The 21,227-nt window shown below is 38.0% G+C and overlaps 1 protein-coding gene across 1 annotated transcript in view; it reads left to right on the top strand.

The window, feature by feature from the left end:
- The window catches only part of LOC128864479 (uncharacterized), a 143,060-nt gene that overhangs the window by 23,225 nt on the left and 98,608 nt on the right, over nucleotides 1–21,227 (top strand). Inside the window, exons 4-6 of the mRNA XM_054104158.1 lie at nucleotides 68–223; nucleotides 4,106–4,234; nucleotides 14,904–15,041. Of these exons, the coding sequence (XP_053960133.1) occupies nucleotides 68–223; nucleotides 4,106–4,234; nucleotides 14,904–15,041 (423 nt within the window). The remainder of the gene's footprint in view (nucleotides 1–67; nucleotides 224–4,105; nucleotides 4,235–14,903; nucleotides 15,042–21,227) is intronic.

Here is a 21,227-nt window from a genome sequence, read left to right as displayed (position 1 = left end):
TGATATAAAAAATTACTTGCATTTTTTGTTCGCACTTCTTTGTTGATTTTAATACTTCTTTTTTTAGTACCACCCGTTATCATCGAAAGCCTTACCAGCAATGATATGGTTGTCCGTGAGGGTCTCAATGTAACGCTGATGTGCAAAGCTCGTGGCTATCCAGAGCCGTATGTGATGTGGCGGCGTGAAGATGGCGAGGAGATGCTGATCAGTGGCGAACATGGTGAGTACGATGTAAATAACTTTAGTCTCTCAACAGTTAATAAAGCCTCATTTCTAGTAGAATATATTTCGAGGTTTTACTATAATGTAGTGGTATTTAAGCATAAAAAGGGTGAACTAAACGCCATTCTCCTTTTAAGAGTAAACCAATTGAAACATTCATTTACGCACATTTTGTTTTATTAAATAAGCAGACGTGGCGCAAAATTAATCACCTCATCGGATCATTTATAACTTTTGCAAGTTTAATATTTGACATTTATGAACTAGACTGCGGCAATATACAAACATCCAAGCTATGGAGCTCGTAAAGATCGAAATAAATATTTCCTGCACTCAAAATCCTTTTTTTTTATTTCGTAAAAGAGTTATAAAAAAATTTGGAAAATTAATTTTACGCCACCTTGAATCAATGATCTTATATTCCCACTTATTAAGCAACTAGGGTCAAACATTTTGTCAGTCCACTTTTCGAACTCCTTTTAGGTACGGAATCTATTTTTTCTACCTAACATCACTATTCCAGGGCATTTCATAACAATCAATAATTTTGAAGAGTAGCATATCTTGGAATGGTTATTTGCTCGGTTATTCGGATGAGTGGCAAGTCGGTTGTTGTATCTCTGGCTGAGGTTGTTTTTTTCTTCAAAAACTGTCGTTACTTCTAGGTCACGGTGTTATATCCCGTTTCGTACAAACCGTGGCGCATTGGCATACATGCGGAGCACCTTTGACTGAAATCTTTGCATAATTTCTAGATTTGATTTTGCAGGTGAGCCCCATAATTGAACTCCATACGTCCATATCGGTTTCAGAATAGATTTGTACATAAGAACCTTATTGCCTAGTGTAAGTGCTGAATTGTAGCCGATTAACCAGTGTAGTGATCGCAATTTCAGTCCAAGTTGCTTGCGGTTTAAAAATATATGCGATCGCCAAGTCTAATGCCGGTCTAATAGAATACCTAAATATTTGGCATAATCTGTTTGAAGTATTGGAACGCTGTTAAGAGATACGGCGGGACATGAGCCATTTCGAAGTGTGAATGTTATCTGCGCCGATTTGCTTTCGTTAGCCTTTATGCGCCAATTTTTCATCCAGTCGCTAACACTGATAAGGTTTTCTTGTAGGTTATCAGAAGCAATTGAGGGAAGGGTACTCCTGGCCATGACGACAGTATCATCTGCATACGTGGCTGTATATGTGTTCTTTGATAGTGGCAGGTCTGTCGTGAACAAAGTGTACAAGACGGGGCCTAGAACACTTCCTTGTGGTACACCTGCTCTAATTGCGTGAAGGTTAGTGGTTTCGTTGTTTACTTTAACAAGAAAATGCCTATTTTGTAAGTGTGATTTTATGAGCATATAGCAATTGTGCGGTAAACCCTGCTTAAACTTGTATAGCAGGCCTTCATGCCAGACTTTATCGAAGGCTTGCGTTATATCTAAAAATGCCGCTGTACAGTATTGTCTCCTCTCAAGTGCTCGTCTAGCGAAATCATACAAACAATTAACTTGCTCTATGGTGGAGTGATACTTGCGAAAACCAAGTTGGTGGGGTGGAATGAGATTCCTTTGCGCAATTATTGGATTTATTCTTTTTAAAAGCACCTTTTCTAAGAGTTTAGAGGCAATAGGTAATAGACTTATTGGCATGTATTGGGAGACCGGGCAACTTTCAGCAACTTTCCACTGAGTTGGGAAATACTGTTGTGTGCTCATCGCGTTAAATATAATGGTGAGGAATTTGTATCCACATATGGGCAGTTGTTTTAAAACCTTAGTAGTTATTTGATCGTACCTGGCGCCTTTTTGGTTTTAAGAGTTTTGGTTGCTGCGTATGTAACTTCTTTCCAGGTAAATCGTACAGTCGGAGAATCCATTTGAAACGGAGCTGAGCGAAATTCGTTAACTTCTGAGTCTACCTCCTCACTTTGACTCAGAAATGGTTGGAAAACAGTTGTTAGATGTTTGGCAAACGCTATTGCTTTTTGTTTATCAGTTTTTCCCCAATCTCCATTACATGTTTTTATCGCTGCTTTGTGAGGCGTTGGTTATGACATCTTTTTCGTTTCCTTCCGGAGTGAGTAGTCAGTAGCTTCCGTAGGTGGCAAGTTGGATAAGTATTCATGCAGTTCTGAGTTTTTTGCGTCTATTATAGTGTTTCTTAATTGTTTTGTGAGCTTATTTAGCTTTTTTGTCGTTCTTGATTCTGGTGCTTCGCCATATGCGCCGAAGCTTGCGTTTTTCTGATATTAATATTTTGACGTGATCATCAATGTGTGCTTCAGTTTGAATGTGCTTAACTTCCGGCGTAGCGGTCCACGCAGCTCTTTGAATGTAGTTGTTGAAAATTTAAAAGGTCGCGTCCAGATCAGAGTTGGATCTTAATGGAATATTTAGGCACAGTGAATCCTCGACCAGTTCTTTAAAGTATTCCCAATTTGTCATTTTATTGTGCAGCTTTGGTGCCATTTCCTTTTTTTGAAAACAAGAGTTTATTGTTAACACCAAAGGCGAGTGGCCTGATGAGCGATCTAGACATGTGTCTATGGAGACCTGATTTTTAGATACACCTTTGCATATGCAAAAATCTATCAATAAGCCAGTAAGTGGGTTGTCCTGTCGAGACGTGAAATAATTTATTGGCCTGCATTGCTCTAAGAAGTTTGCGCCCTCTTGGAGTTATTGAGTGTGAGCCCCATTGCGGATGTTTCGCATTGTAGTCGCCAACGATTTGAAAATAGATATTACTGAATAAATACAAAATTAATAAAAAAAACACAAAATTCGCGATACTTTCTGAACCTCGTAAGTTCCAATTATATAGATATATATGTAAAGGTGAATTTTTAACTATTGTATTATCTTTCTAAACAGTTGGTTTAAACAGCTGACGCACGTTTCGTCTTTTGTTTCACTGTCAAACATCTTCAGTTTGGTCTATAATTTAACTATGAATCGTCTTACAAACGAACAACGCTTGCAAATCATTGAATTTTATTATAAAAATGCGTGTTCTGTTAAGAAAGTTTAAAGTCGAAAAATGGTGTTCAGCGACGAAGCTCATTTTTGATTCAATGGGTACGCAAATAAGCAGAATTGTCGATTTTGGAGTGAAGATCAGCCAGAAGAATTGCAAGAGCTACCAATGTGTCCAGAAAAGGTCACAGTTTGGTGTGGTTTAAGTGCTGGAGGTATCATTGGACCGTACTTCTTCAAAGATGCTGCGAATCGTAACGTAACTGTGAATGGCGAGCGCTACCGGGAAATGATATCCAACTTTTTTTTTGCCCAAAATGCAAGAGCTTGACTTGCATGACTTGTGGCCACACGCAAGACGGTGCCACATGCCACACAGCACGCGTAACAATGGACTTGTTGAGAGGCGAGTTCGGTGAACATTTTATTTCACGTTCGGTACCTGTCAATTGGCCACCCAGATCGTGCGATATAACGCCTCTAGATTATTTTTTGTGGGGCTATGTTAAAGCTCATGACTATTCAGATAAGCTTGCTTCAATTAACGAATTGTAAGACAACATTAAAGCATTTATATGTGAGATACCGGCTGAATCATTGAAAAGAGTATGGCAAAATTGGACTAAGCGGATGGACCATTTGAAGCGCAGTCGCGGTCAACGTTTGCATGAAATAACCTTGAAACATTAAATTATATGGACTGTACTATCGATTTAAATAAAAATTTCATGCATTTTTCTGCATTTTACGTGTGTTTTTTGGAAAAATTTTCCTATAGCTCTTAAAAAATCACTCTTTATAACACTCTATACTTAAACATAATTTACTAAAATATCTACTTTATTCTACCATTTTTATATAAATTAGCCTAATTGCTGTAAATTTTCACCTCAATTTTCCAGTGAACGTTGTTGATGGCGAACTGCTGCACATCACCAAAGTGAGTCGCCTGCACATGGCCGCATATCTGTGCGTAGCCTCAAACGGTGTCCCTCCATCCATCAGCAAACGAGTACACCTGCGCGTGCAATGTAAGTACAAGCAAAAATTATAAATTCACATATTTTTTAGACATTCGCACTTCGCACAAAAAAGTTTGACTAAATATTTGTTTGCTGTAGAATTAAATGTTTTTATACTACACAGATACCCATACGTTTATATTTAATTTGTAATGGAAAATCAACAATCGTTTACTAATTATAAATTCCTAAAAAAGAAGATACAAAAAAGTTGTGTGGTTTTTTCATATTCCATTTGAAGTCATTCATTGGCGGTAACACTAATTTTCTGCGCATTTGTGCCGCGAAAACTTTTTCTATGCTCGTTGCATATTGAGTGGTCAAAACCAGCAAAATATTTTAATTAAATCTGGCTGCCAAAAATTACAATTGCCAAAAATGCAAATACACGCAAACAATGTCACACACACACACACGATGCACATAAACACTATGCGAACAAGCTGCCTGACACACCCACTGCAACGAATCCACCAGGAAATATGCCAACTTACTTCCAATTTTGGCTAGGAATGCCAAAATTACCAAATGCTGCCAGACTTTTTTTCCAGACTAGATACTATCCATTTTACCACAATTTGTGTAACATGCTTGGCAACCACAGCTATTGCACGTTGCACGTTTACAACATGCCACAAGAGTGGCAAGAACTGCAATTAATGAAAAAGAACAGTGGAGCGCTGCCACATTAATGGTGTGGTGGTCGTTGTTGTTGTTTTGCGGCACGTAATATATTTGAAAGTAGCTGATATTAAAATAGTTATAATTACGGCCTCAATTGTATTGGTCTTTCGGTGATTAGCATGCCGCTGTACCATAAAAAAGGATGCATTTGTTCGCTGCGCTTTGTAGGCCAAACATCAATTTTTTAATTAAAAGTTTTGTGCAACCAACATATTCACCTACAATTGGGTTTACTTTTGGTTAGGCTAAAATAATAAACACTGATTTTGCCAGATTTTATCTATTAAAGTTTGAAAACTCATGGACAGTTGAATATCTGTTGTATTGAGCTTTTCCCCCCAAGCCGAAAATAAAATGCAGAGAATCTAAAATTCCTATTTCACTAATTATTATAGTCACAATTGATGTTGATTTGGAGCCTTTAAAATACAAGTGTGGCCTGTTAAGCTTTGGGCCACTAGATGTGATGAGCTGTAATTCGATATTTTTATCGAAAAGTTTGGTAAATTTTTAGCATAAACCTACTTGCAACGTCTTCACTTACGAATTTCACTTCTTCTTTTTTTTAATCATTTGAAAGATTCATCTCGCCCAAAAGAGGGAATTAACCCGTGAAAATTTGTGTGCTATGATTTATTACGATTTTTTTCAACGTGAGGCAGGAGTGCATTGATCAACTTATCAGGTCAGTCCATAAGTCCGTGCGTTTTTTAAAGGTTGTTTTAAAATTAATAAAAAATATGTTTCAAGTTTTATTAATCAATAATATATTTTCCTTCATTATTTACAATCTCTTCCCAACGTTTAGGCAAATTTTTAATTCCCTGCTCAAAAACTTTTTTGTGCTTGGAGCCAAAATACGCTTCGATATCCCTTTTTATAGCTTCTTTTGAGGAGTAGTTCTTGTTACTCATATGGGATTGAAGTCCACGGAAAAGGTGATAATCACAAGGTGCAATATCCGGAGAGTATGGTGGATGCGGCATTAGCTCCCATCCGAGCTCGTTCAGCTTGCCTAATGTTTGCCTTGCGGTATGAGGTCTTGCGTTGTCGTGGTGAAACAAAACTTTGTGTCTATTCACTAAAGACGGTCGATTTTTGTTAAGTGCCTCATTCAGGTTTGATAGCTGATGGAAATAATAATCAGCCGTTATCGTCTGGTTTGGTTCCAGAAGTTCATAATAAACAATACCGGCCATATCCCACCAAATAGACAGTAGAATCTTCTTGGGGTGAAGGCCATCTCTAGGGGTCGGTTCTGGTTATTCATCTTTATTTAACCATTGGCGTTTGCGAACAGGATTGTTGTAAAGGACCAACTTTTCATCATCAGTAACGATACGGTTCAAAAAACTTTAATTTTCAAGCCGTCGCAGCAGCTGAGAACACAGAAAGTCTATGCGGAACCCATTTTCCCAGCTTTGAAACCTTTCCCAACTGAACCAGGTGCCTGTGAACTGTTCCATCTGATGAATTTAACCTCTGAGCTATCATATCGACTGTCAATTTTGGATCAGCTTCCACGAGTTCGATCAAGGCGTCGGAGTTAAAGTCTTCCGGACGACCAGCGCGTGGGGCATCATCCACGTCGCAGTTACCACTTCGGAATTTTGAAAACCACTTTTGCGCAGTACTTACATTCACGGTATCCACTCCGTGAACAGTGGTTATTTCTGCCATAGCAGTTGTTGCATTTTTACCACTTTTATTATCGAGTCGATTGATGCCAAGAAAGGTTGAAAAAAATTAGGCACGTTGGTTCAAAGTACGTCTTTGACCTTGTAACAGGTGATGAATCTTGGATCTATGCAAATGAATTGGAAATAAAAAACTGGTCACGGGAGAATCACCTAAAAGCAAATGGCCAGATTGTCTAATGTTTTTTCGAAAAATCTGGTCATGTCGTAATTGTATCATTAGAAAACCTTAAGCCAATTCTGAGTGGTGTACAATCATTTGTTTACTAGAAGTTTGCGGAGAATTAAGGATAACCAGCACTCCAATCGGCTCAAACAGGACTGTTTTTCAGCACTCGAAACATCGAATTAAAGAGTCATCTACTTTACAGCTCAGATTCTGCACATAATGAGATCTTCTTTTCCCCAACATCAAAAATGGGGGTGTGTCCAACGGTTTTCAACGCCTGAAGAAGTTGTTGAAGTCTTTAAAAATCCTTTTTGGAGTTACCCGGTTCTGAGCGGCCAAAGTGCTATGAAAATTGGTCCTAACGCATGGAGAAATTTATTTACTCCCAAGGAGCATATTTGGGAAAAAACTGTGCACTGTGTCTTCATTATTGGGCACAAAATATAATAGACATCCCTCGTACCAATGCAAACAGCTACCGTATACAATTTATAACTCTCAAAGTCAGCCAATGAACTGTTTTGAATCCAAAAATTAACAGCCAGCCAATATGAAATTTTAATAAATTTTGTGCGGGTATATAACGTTCGATTCAGATCGAAGTTACATTTTAGTAAAGATCAACTATAGTTCCCAGCAGGAGTGACGCAGTTTACTGCCGGCCCAAGAAAGGCAGGTTTGTTAAGCGTCTGTTGAGCGACAGATAAAATTAATCAGCTGAATAAAAAGTTACCCTCAGTCATTTATTTTGGGAGAATAAAATAGTGAGAAAAGCGCGTACTCTAAAATGAAAGTTCAAATTCGACTCTCAAAGACGTCATGGGTTACTACCGCTGTGGCTTAAAAACGCTATATGAAATTTCCTTTTCAACTTTGACTACGAAAATAGTGATGGCCAGTTGAAAAAGTATCAATTCTGAACAACATTGCGGTTGGCATAGCTGCCAAAAATTGGCCAACATCGAAAATTACCAAACTACTTAGTAACAAAAATCCACAGCATGAACAGAAGGCGACGAAGGGACACTTAGGCTGCAGCAACAGCTGCTTCAGTGCGTCAGGCGGCACCTATTCTGGTATGTTTCGGCATAAATGCGTACACGGTACATGCTTACAACTGCAACATTTACAACGATCTGGAGTTGCTGTTCGGAACGAAATTCGTTCAACGCCACAATTACCGCAACATCGACACCCATCCTAGACGGGTAAAACCGGCAGCTGGGCTCATCACTTCGATGACATAATTTCACTTCTTCACCCCCTGTGACATGCAGGCTTTCGAGTACTTTTATGTCACAATATATCCCACTTTGCACACTACATGGACTTGCGCCATTGTTGGTTGGCTGTGACCAGCGGAAAGTCAGTCGCAACGCAAACGTGACACGAAAAAGTGAAATAATTTTGCCATTTCTCAGGCGCACATGATTTCGCTCGCATAGGTGGGACTGCACACTCGCACTGCATATTCAAGTGGAAATTGGTTGTAAGCCAACAAACATTCGGATGCGCGTATATAATTTGCTATGTACGAACGGATGGTGTGCTTAACGAGGTCTAGCAGAATCCATTCATTCATTAGTTTCAATTAAAGGTTGCAACATATGCCCGTTCCTTTGAATATTGTCTTTTACCGTTGGCTTTTTTCTTTCTTTTCCATGCACTTTTTTACGTGGCTTTATGCTTGCGACAACTTTCTCCACTTCAAGCGTACAACAAATGCATCGGACGCAAATGTTTGGCGAGCAAAATAAAAAAAACTCAAAAATTCCTTACACAGAAAATCAGCACAGCGACTTTAATATCGAGCAGATTTAGCAACATAAGATTTTGTTTATTGAAGAGGAAGCATTGCAAACATATACTTGTTGGTGTGGAACTTTAACCCGAACTAACAAGTAACCGACCCTCCGATTTTTATGTAATCTTTCACGTTTTTCAAGGAGACAGATGTTAAATTTCATACGATAGAACAACGCGTTAAAATTATAAAGCGTTTTTTAATAACAGGTGTTACAGGGGAATGGATTGCGCTATCGAGAGATCATTAACGATTTTTTATGGCTGGAATTGGATGGTATTAATCTCAACAACGTTTATTTTCAACAAGACCGCGCTTCGTGTCGAAGAAGTGATCACAATTGGCACCCGCGATCTTGTGGTTTAGCACCTTGTGATTTTTTTCTTTTGGGCCACGTGAAAGAGAAGGTCTACGCCAACAGCCCAGGGTCGATTCAAGACCTCAAAGATGCAATTTGTGTGCCACTTTGCAATTCGCTTATGGAAAATTTCATGAAAAGGATATTGTAGCGTAAGCGTGATCGAGGTGGTCATTTGCCTGATGTTATTGCCACTATTAACGGCATACCTTCCTCTTTATAATGAAATAAACATCCGATCATTTAAATTAAAAACTTGCATATTTCTTTGAATCTCTTCACACAAAAAAGTTATGGTGTTTTGAATAGCTAACACTTCATATCGTTCACCCTGTATATATACAAGGTGAGGTCCAAAGTAAACAAGACTGAGCTAAAATAGAAACGCCCGTTGCTTTGTTCTGATAACTTCGAGTTTGTTTATTCAAATTAGCCTCCTCTGGCCTCGATCCACTGTTTTGCGCGATCTAAAAGCTGTTCGAAAGAGTGTTTCAGGTCATTGACCGGAATGTTCTTCAGGATGTCGACACAAAACTTTTGGATGGCCTCTACAAACGTAAAACATTTTCCCTTCATGGCCAAATGCAATTTTTCGAATAGGTAGAAGTTAAAGGGAGCCATATAAGGCGAATACGGTGAGTGATTGATGGTTAAAATGCGATTTTTAGTCAAAAAATTAATCACAAGAGTGTATCGATGAGATGCTGCATTATCATGCAATACGCGCCAGCTTCCTCCTTCGCAGTTTTCTGGGCGAATTCGACGAATGCGATGCTGCAAACGCCTCAAAACGCCAAGATAGAAAATTGCATTGATGGTTTGGCCCATTGGCATGAACTCCTTGTAGACAATTTCCTTGGAATCGTAAAAACAAGTGAACATCGATTTGATTTTTTACTGCTCCAAACGCGATTTGTGGGGTTGTGGCTCGTCTGGAGCCTTCCATTCGGCACTTTGACGATTAGTTTCAGATTCATGTTGGACACACCACGTTTCATTACCAGTTACAATGTTGTAAAGGAAGTTCTCGTCTTTTCCCGCCTCTTTAATGAGGTCTTTCCAATGTTGAATTCTGAGCAAGTTTCGGTCCTCAGTTCACTTATGCGGAACGAAACGCGCACAGACCTTTCGTAAGCCCAAATGATCAGTTAAAATCGAGATATTTTGGAGATATTCAACTCTGATTCATTGAATTTCAATGATGATTTCGGTTCATTTTTGATAAATTTACGAACAATTTCGATGGAGTTTTCGGTGATTACTAATTTTGGGCGGCCCGTATGTTCATTGTAATTTATGTCCTCACAACCATCTCTGAAACGTGTAAGCCAGTCATGAACTCTGGCCCGAGATAGACAATAATAGCTCTTTGTTCGAAACTCATTTTTGTACCGATGACACAAACATACTGACACTTTAGACGCAATAACTTCGCTTCAACTGAACCGAATGGCAACAAGCTTTAACTGGAAGTCAGCTAGGGATGTAACTTCCAACGCACTCACTCTCCAAAAACATTTTTATGACGCCTGTTTTGTTTATTTTAAACTTCACCTTGTGTATATAAGGGGTGGTTAAGTTTTAAGGGCCGGTGTTGATTTTGAATAAAATACAATTTTTTTTCAGAAATTATTATCACGTCTCTTTATTATGATAATACCTGTATGGCTCAATTACGCATAGAAAAAAATATCGGAGGTCACTCTTTGTGGGTGCATTGGTTTTTCGGCAATCACTCTTGGATTATTCTTCGCCCAAATGCGGCAATTCTGCTTATTGTCGAATCCACTGAGGTGAAAATGTGCCTCATCACTGAAGATGATTTTCTTCACGAAGTGCGCGATATGCATTTTTTTTGAACGCCTGTTTTCATAATAAGCCTGAATAACTTTAACGCATTGCTCGATTGTGCATCTTTCCATAGTTCAAAAGGAATTAGTCTGAAGTTAAAAAAATGTCAAATAAAATGCAGAAAAAATTTGACGTTTAGCTGTAGTTCACACTCAACATCGGCTTTTGACATTTAACCATCCATTATAATGTTGAAATCGCATACTGTTGTTCTGATTGATTTTCTCTTCAGGTAGATATCCAACTTTCTGCCCATCGATTTTTTATTAACGAATTGCTAGCGGCTCGTGTCACATGTTCGTCCCATGCCCGTATTTTGGTTTTTACGAATTTTACAATGTTGCTCACCCCTGTCTGGGTTCTTATCTCCTCGTTTATAATGTGGTCTAGTCTAGTTTTTCCAGCTATGGCTTTAAGGGCATGTATTTTTGTAGTCCGTAGCAATTGTTTCATTTTCATGATTTCTGCACGAGCTTCAGCTCCATAAGTTAATATCGGCTTTACAATTGTTTTGTAAACCATTATTTTGCCACGCCATTTTTCCCATGGGGGTCATGGACAGCCCGATATGCCTATCCTGTCTTGAAGATGACGACACTGCAGGGCATTTTCTATGTAGCTGTCCTGCATTTTCCAGAATCAGACTTAAGATATTGGGTTGCGATACGCTAAGTATGGACAAATTTCATACTCTTCAACTAATTTATCCGTTTTTACCATCTACCTTTTATATTTCCTATCTCCTTCCTTCTACTGATATCTATTCGGGTGTAGCACAATGGTCTACTGACTGAGTGCTTGGACTTGTCCAGCTCCCCACAAATCTAATCTATATAATCTAATCTACCATTTCTCCTAGGCACCCTGATATCCGTGCACCGTTTGCGCAGCTCTTTCCGGCACACTTGTGTGCAACGATCGATCATTCAATAAATTCCTATAAGCCAAATGAAACCGTTAACAGCAGTTTTGCGGCCTCATTTTGTCATTAAATGGATTTATTTGTGCTGCATTGCGCAGTTAAATCAACTAATCAACCAATTTTTTTGAATTGCTTACCTACTTGTTTGTATGTATTACTCAAATACCCGCATCGCCACCTAAATTTCGCTATTGGTAATATAATAATCTGGAGTCATATAATTTAAAGGTACCCATTGTCAGCTCTATTTCAGTAGTAAAATAACGATTCCAATCAACATGTATTGGAATAGTAACGAACTAAATGAGGATCCAATCAAATTGGCATGGCTGGAAACATTCGGAAAATTTAGATTTTGTTGGTTTAACTGCGAAGTGAGAACTACATATTGGACACCATTTGGTGCAAAATTTGTAACGCTTGGCTTTTAGTATTACAGGTGTGATATGCTCAGTTTTGTTGTTCCTATATAGCTGAGAATAACAGTGGCTGCTGATAGTTTCAAGTTATGTTGCAATACCGGCACAGAGCGCAATTTGTGCATATGTATACTTATGCATGCATGTATAACACAACACTAAATATAAGCATTTGTAAATAGTGCTCTGTATGCAAATATAAGCTTTTGAAAGTAATCTCAACGGTAATAACTGGATTTTCGTCAAGCTACATATACGAACAATCATATAAACTATTAGGTCAGCTCCTAAGCTCGTGCGTTTTGTAAAGGTGGTTTTAAAATTAATTAAAAAGAGGTTTAAAGATTATTATTCAATAATATATTTTCCTTCAATATTTACAATGCCTTCCCAACGTTTAGGCAAATTTTTAATTCCCTGCTCAAAAATTTGTTTGTGTTTGGAGCCAAAATACGCTTCGATATCCCTTTTATCGCTCTTTTGAGGAGTAGTTCTTGTTAATCATATAGGATTGAAGTCCACGGAAAAGGTAATAATCAGAAGGTGAAATATCCGGAGAGTATGGTGGATGCAGCATTAGCTCCCATCCGAGCTCATTCAGCTTGCCTAATGTTTGCCTTGCGGTATGAGGTCTTGCGTTGTCGTGGTGAAACAAAACTTTGCGTCTATTCACTAAAGACGGTCGATTTTTGATAAGTGCCTCATTCAGGTTTGATAGCTGATGGGAATAATAATCAGAAGTTATCGTCTGGTTTGGTTCCAGAAGTTCCTAATAAACAATACCGGCCATATCCCACCCCCAATAGACAGGAGTTCAAAAAACTTTCATCTTACATTCACTCTCTGCTGAAGGTTGGCGACGGAAAGTCTATGCGGAACCCATTTTCCCGAAATCCTAATATCTTATACGACATCTGTGTATGGTCCAAAACGTCCGGAACTTATATCTCCGCAGAAAAAAGTTCAACTGTTCACGTTTGCAGAAAACACAAATGTTCTTTCCCAACCCTATCAATATCTAGCACCCAAATACCTCATACTTACACCCTTAGAATACTTGGCCTAATTTTTGATAAAAAAATAACTTATAAGGACCACTGTAAATACATTAGAATAATTTTAATATCCAGACTTAACATTGTAAAGTACATTACATCTAAACACAGTTATATTCATATGTCGACGCTTGTAAATAATTTATAACAAAGGCACTGATGTTATCAAAGATTGACTTTGGACTGGCGATCTACGGACACTGATTCAAACGCCTTATCATGCAGCAGTTAGAAGAAGCATTCGAGCATTTCCCACTTCACCTCTCAAAGCGGTGTTAACCGAAGCAGGCGAGCCCAGCATTCAAGACAGAATATTACACAACACTATGTCGCTTATAACAAGTGGCGCAAAATTAATCAATTATGGAAAGATTTATAATATTTGAAAATATCGTCCTACGGCAATCATATTTGACACTTGTGAGCTAGACAGCTGCAGTATACAAACAGACAAGCAATGGAGCACGTAAGGGTCAAAATAAAGATTTCCGTCATTCAAAATATTTTTTTTTTTAGTAAATAAAATAAAAAAATAACACTAACAATAACGAATACATACAAATATTTAACGAATGCGCTGAACCTTACAAGTCAGAATGGGAATTTATATTTACCGACGGCTCCAAATCAGAGACCCACACCACATTTGCAGTCACAGGCGACCAGAATACCACCATAAAAGTTTTCGCTTTGCCACAGTACTGCTATATACTCGTATACACAGCAGAGGCAGCGGCACTGCATGAAGCTTCGTCTCGCGATCAGTTAAAAAATGTATAATTTGCACAGACAGTAAATCGGTAATAGAGGCTCTCCTAAACCCGAGAAATAATTCAATCCTCATAGACAATATTCGCGATTCCTATATCGCTGCAAAAGCACAATAAAAATTATGTGGGTTCTGGGTCATGCTGGTATCCGAGGCAATCACCTAGCAGACGAACGGGCTAAAGAAGTAGCCAGAGAACCACTGGAACTGCTTACGTATATTACAATACAACGAAAGATATTCGTAAGCATGTGGCAAAATACTTCGTTGCTAAACATAGTACAAAGTGAAGAAACTACCAACACCATTACAAAGAACATAACCCTATTGGTTTGAAGCCTAACTACCCACCAAATTGTTTATGCAGAGATTTAAGAACGTTTACTCGCCTTAGAATAGGTCACACTTTAAAAACACATTGCCACCTTTTAAATGGTTCCGACAGTCTGAACTGCTCACAGTGTAACTCAAGCTCCCTAACTGTTATTCACATCTTAGATGAATATCCTGGCTTGGACCAATTCAGAAAAATTTTATTCGGGAATCTTCAACCATCCAACCTTCTTAAAGCTACCACCTATGAAAACATCAGTGCCATTAATAAATTTCTTAAACTATGTAATATTACAGACATTTAGATATATTTCCATAGACATAATGTTTTTATTATAAAATCAGTTTGTAAACCAATTTTGGATATAACGTAAGCCAAAGGCCTTAGCAGCCAATGCTTATTATCTCAGTGTATCAACTATTTATAGTTCCTTCTCTTGTAAATAAATTAATACAAAAATATTCTGTGGTCTGTACATACATATTAATAATATGTGCATCAGATAGTATTCATACATCATATATTCGTGATCTTTATGTACTGCACCTGTTTATTTACGTATTTCATCTACTTGGTTGCAGGTATTTTCATAAATTCATCTCTTTCTTCATTATAGTTCCGCCGATGCTTTCCATACCCAATCAGTTGGAAGGAGCTTATATAGGCCAGGATGTAATATTAGAATGTCACACGGAAGCATATCCAGCGTCTATTAACTACTGGACTACCGAGCGCGGGGACATGATCATATCGGGTAAGTTGGAGAAATGGTACAACAATTAACTCAAATGATCAAATGATAATGACATAGATAACTCAGATTTAATTTGACTTTTTACTGAAAACAATGCTTATGTATATAAGAAAAAATATGTAAATTACTTAATTCCTCAAAAATATGTGAATACTTTTTTGCGTTAACACAAAAGCTTTTAAATGAAAACCAAAATGTATCCTTCCAAAATGTAGGAGAGCTGAAAATTAATTGAAGAAGTAGGTATTACGCGCGGCTTTGCCTTCTTTTAACATAGGACAACCAAATCTAATAAGTTTTTGTCCAACAAAATCTCATATCGCGCACGAGTGGGAAAGAACTTGGTAAGGGTTGTAGAAGGTTTGGAGTCAATAGATTTTAATAATTATTTAGAGATCACAGCCAGCAACTATGTACATTAAAATAAAAAATTGACTCTTATTATCAGGGCCGTGGAGAGAGTATTCGGGCCCCGGGGGAAACTTGAGATGTGGGCCCCTTCAAATTTTTTTTATTTATCAAAATGCGTATTGTTATAATGATATAACATTTAAACATTGAAAAACTCATTGATAAAATTTTTGATAGAATTAATTATGAAATATTGATTAAAATGAATTTTAGAAAACTCTTCAGCAGATCTGAAATAAAAAACGCAGCTGAAAAAAGTTAAAATTTTTTATTCATTTTGTGAGCCTTACAAATATTTGGAAATGACTGCCACGTTGCTTAGAATTTTGCTTTTCTTGCTTTGGCTGAGGCAAAAGCTCTTATAATATCATCGAAGTCGAGTTTCCTTGCTAACTCAGATTCCAAATACAAAGTTGCCAATCCTGTTACTCCACCCTCGAGTCCGGGCCCCTCTGAAAACTCCGGGCCCGGGGGAAAAAGTATTCGGGGAGATGTTCAAAATAGATACTCATAGGTACAAAGAAAAAATCGATGACGCTATTGGAAGAAAAAGACACGCACTCGGAAATTGTAATATTTAGTTTGGTGGGGAAAAACTCCATTATTTTGGGCATATGGCTTAAAACAATTTTTTGGTCGATCTTTAGCTACTGTGCGATTGCGGTACAACGACTGCTAACACGCCGGTCATCTGGTCATCTTTGATTATTTCTGTGTTTTATTGACATTTTCGACGACTGGCCCGCCTGTGTTCAACAGCAGAAATGCCTCAACGGAATCGACGAAACCAAAATTGCACGCAATTAGCTGTACCATAAACACCATTCACGATTTCAGCGGCCTGACTTGTATTTTCGCCTTTATCAAAGGAAAACTGTAAAATGTACCGAATTTTCTCTTCGTTGACTTGCATTCTTAAAACCCTGAAACTCACAACTGATTGGAACAAGCACAAAACAACAAAATAATTACACAGTCCTGCGAGGGTGAGTTTCTAGAATGGCTGTACTTGTTTCTTGTAGTTTTTTATGCGCTGAAAACGAATCTGACCTTCAAAATGCTCCATCACGTCAGGATTTTTGGTAAATGAAGCCTAAAAGGTCAAAAAATGGCCATTTTAGCCATTTTTGATCATTTTTTTTGGGATAGAATTTTTTTTTTTTCAATTTTCGACGAAAAGGTCGCATAGTACAACTCCTTAGCTTTAAAACCCATTTTTTAAAATTATTGTACGATTTTTTAAAAAAAAGTTATGACATTTTGAAATTAACAGTTTCAGTTACGCCAATAGACGTTATACCCAACGTATACGTAACTGAAACTGTTAATTTCAAAATGTCATAACTTTTTTTTAAAAAATCGTACAATAATTTAAAAAAATGGGTTTTAAAGCTAAAGAGTTGTACTATGCGACCTTTTCGTCAAAAATTGAAAAAAAAAAAATTTCTATCCCAAAAAAAATTATCAAAAATGGCTAAAATGGCCATTTTTTGACTTTTTACGCTTCATTTACCAAAAATCCTGACGTGATGGAGCATTTTGAAGGTCAGATTCGTTTTCAGCGCATAAAAAACTACAAGAAACAAGTACAGCCATTCTAGAAACTGAAAAAAGTTAAATTTCGCGGGCCTGTGTTATTTAGAGTGAAATCACCTCACCTCAAGACACCTTAACGACGAGCATACACTTTAGATTGGTTGATTGGTACTTTACGAGGTATCGATCACTACAGCCATCTACCGAGAGAATAAGGGATTTCTTTTTCCTCTAACTGATATAGAAAAAGGTAACTGATCCAGTAATAAATAAGCGTTTTAAAAGGTTTTTTTTACCCACAAGGCCTCAAGGTCCATCAATTTTGTTGAAAAAATAGAATGGCAACAGTAGTTCATAGCTGCAGACTAGATTAAGTTAGCTTAACCGATCTCACAGAGATCAGAATTATACCTTTAGAATTTGTAATAAGTTGAATGAAGGAGTAAACTTTGTGTCACAAGGATGTATTCTTTTGCTAGTTTTAGAAAATTGTCAACCTTCTAGTCCGCAATAGTATTCAATAAGAGGAAGAATGCCGAGCCTAGATAGCTAAGTGGCGATCTGCAAAATGCTGGAGTAGTACAGGAGGTGTTTCAAGGCATTATTGGTACTCTCATTACATTTGCAACATGGCATGTAGCATGCGTGCCCTCCAGTCCTAGCGCTCCAGTCAATATTTGGTGGCTCGTAGCCATAGAACTTATAGCACCACTCTTGGAGATCACTACATTGCATCAGAGTACTTTCAACCCAGTCCACTAACACAAAGCAACAGCGCATTCGTTGGTAAATTGTGAGCATCAAATTTGTTATAAGCAAAATTACTCACTTCTACATCAGCAAGCAAATCGATCGCGCGAAAATGTAAAGGAAAACAATAGCAACAATAAATGTAATAGTGGGAATGAACTCAGCTGACAGTAGCACACCAACAACAACCAGTGTTTGCTAGCAAGCTAACAATGAACTCGAGAAGGGAGAGCCAGCTTCCGCGTTGAGTTGAGTTGAGTTGAATGTTAACGTAACTACTGCTATATGTCCATATGTGTGCGCTCTCAAATGCCTCTGTGCGTTCATTCTACACATGGCTGCACTGGCATCGTGTTGTTATTTGTGTGCATGGGCTGGTGCATTGCTCCATATGTAAAGAAATTGGGTCGCACACAAAAATAAAAACATGTTCATGCATAAATGAGTGACAGGTAAACGCACACCCAAATGAATGGGCACGTGGAAACAAACACACGCACACACGAACACATACTTTGCCATTCAAAAAAGCAAACACTACACCATACATGTGAGCTCAGCACTCTTACTTTAAGCATTCATGTAGCGAGAATTCATGTACAGCTTATATCTATATAAGGTTTTTTACTACTCTCCACACACACACATTCACATAATCCAATTGCTCTTGCATGAATTTTAATGCTATTTCCCAAACGCGATAAAGGACATTTGCCCCTTAAAGCGTTACCGCACGGAAATATAGCTCATTTGTCGCATTACAGTAATTTTGTTGTTCTTTAAATGCTGACTAACATTTAATTTTGCAATAGTTCACTAATAAGGTGCGTTCCAAAGTAAGCTAAGCAAACACTTTTTTGATGATGCTGATCTGTTTTATAAGAAAATCACTAGATTAGATCTTCGGGAAGACATATCTTTCAAGATGTCCCTTTTCCATCAACAAATACATTTCTTTTGCAAGAGAAAAGGCTCACGGTGCCATATCAGCTTAAAAAGATAATACAAAACAGAAATGTTTATCTTTTGGAATATGATATGCCGCATATGTACGCCGCGGCAACGAGTTACATGTTCAAACCGATCAGTCCAATTCTTGACTACTTTTTCCAAAAAATCTGGTAGTATAGCGTCGATGGTGGCTTGAATATTGTAATAAAGCGATTGCTAAACGCACTGTAAGGCGAGTTGCGCCTATTAGTTGGAACCAAATGTCATCGTTGCTTAGCTGAACAAAGCAATTGGAAACAAAACTTCGGTCAGCATGGTTCAATTGCGCTGACCTTTCATCGTAACGGCAGCTTTTTCCTCAATTCGAAAGAAATAAGGGCCAATGAAGCCGCCTGTGACTGTAGTAGATCGAACAATTTTGAAGATAAATTAAAAAGGGACATTAGACAATATTTATCTGCAAACCGTTTATAACAAATTTACGGAAAAGTGTATTTCCCCCATGATATAGAATAGGATAAGATAATGGTTGGCCACTCGAGGGGTCTACTTGGACAAAGAATCAAAAATTCCTCCATTGTGATTCTATACAAAGGAAATACAAAGGAAAAAGAACCACACAGGCAGAAAAAGGAAGAAAGGTCTTTGGATTGTAGGATGACGACCAACAGCGGTCATTTACATTTGTATTAACCGTTTCAAGCTACTGATGAAATTCAAGAGCTGATATTTAAACCTGCTATATCCGCACGTGTAGCAAAAATGTAAGATACATATCTGAATATTAGCCCGACGAGAGCAAGGCAGCTTATAAGAAGATGACAAGATGACCTAATCCTCCAGACAGCTTATACAGAGAGGACTTGAAAAAAGTCTCACCCCATTAATTCCTAACGGACAAAAACACCCACCGACTTCGACCGTTGTGGCTTTGTTAGCCTTAGAAGTTATCTCGAGTGCCACCGATCTACCCGTGGTGAGAAGGATCTCGCAACCTTGTACGTTAGCGCAATTACCCAGCGCTCGCTCGAGTTGACGTGAGACTTGTCTTTCTTTGAGTACACCACTGGCTCTCAAGAGAATCCCAATCATCTCATTTCGCGATAAAACCGCCTCCAGGACGAAATTTGTTTCAAATAAGTTTTTAATAACCAAGTACACCTTTTAGGTTAGAGTTTATCCACCTTACCATTCTTTTCGTAACATTAAGTCCAATGAAGACTTTGAGCAAGGCCAAACGGAGAAGTTGCTTCGAAGAGCGTCATAGGGAACTGAGAAGTGGACTCTGAAAAAAGTGGGCATGTAGATATAATATATTGGTATTCACACCAGAAAGAAATGGAAAAACGTATGATTTACCAAAGTCTTAGGTATTTCAATTTTGGTGGAAAGCTGCAAAATAAATTGTGGACTCAGTGTAGGAGTTTATTCGGCCTGGCCTATATATTCAAAGGTTTATGGAGAACTCAGCGAATGATTTTCAGTTGGAAGACTTAGCTGGCGGGGAGGCTTGTACAATAATTTTACCCAAAATCCAACGATCCAGGACTAACATTACTCCGATGTCTTTGACTCAATAATGCCTCCGACATTTCGTGTAAGCTCTGCGCACACGATTGCCTTCGGATTGTTTCATGCCCTGTTTTCCCACCTATTGTCTAGTTTCTTTTTGCGTCGAATTCGGTCAAGAGGCTCGACCAATAAATTTACACACATTTTTAAAAGAGCCTGTGATGATAAAAAATTTCGGTTGGCTAATACTTACTAACTGTCCCTCGTAGTCGAATGGGTTGGTGCGTGACTACCATTCGGAATTCACAGAGAGAACGTAGGTTCGAATCTCGGTGAAACACCAAAATTAAGGAAAACATTTTTCAAATAGCGGTCGCCCCTCGGCTGGCAATGACACACCTCCGAGTATATTTCTGCCATGATAAAGCTCCTCCTCCCTCCATTTGTGGAACAACATCAAGACACACACCACAAATAAGAGGAGGAGCTCGGCGAAACACCCAAAAAGGGTGAACGCGCCAATTATATATACATATATAATACTTAATAACTGTTTTTGTGTCACGCTTCCTCCTCAAGAACTTGATCATGGAATAAAAAAGGACAATATGAAAAGTAAAACTAGTCCTAGTACTACTCATAATTTGGAAAAAGGCTTAAGTCAAATATTTTTTGGATACTAAGGGTTTCCATTTGCTTGGCGAGTGTTAAGTTTTGTACTAATATTGCGCAAAACTGGTGATTTTAGCTTCAAATGACTTAAACTAGAGTTCGTCCCCTTAGTATTAAAATAGCCTATAAATTTTTTGATGTTTTGAGAAAATGAATTTCAAACTTTTTGTCGAAAGTGGTTCTCACTCAAATCTTGTTATGTCTGTAAATATTTATTATTTTTTGACTGACGTTTTGACCCACTTTGTGGAACTAGAATTTGACAAAATTTTGAACACATATAAAATCGACGATGGAGAATCCAAAAATTCAATAAAAAAATAATAGCCTATGAGCACATAGGCTATTGTTATA

This window comes from Anastrepha ludens, chromosome 5 (genome assembly GCF_028408465.1).
Source record: "Anastrepha ludens isolate Willacy chromosome 5, idAnaLude1.1, whole genome shotgun sequence".
In the NCBI taxonomy this organism is placed as follows: Eukaryota; Metazoa; Arthropoda; class Insecta; order Diptera; family Tephritidae; genus Anastrepha; species Anastrepha ludens.
The sequence above is the reverse complement of the archived record's forward strand: the minus strand, read 5'-3'. Positions and strand labels throughout refer to the sequence as shown.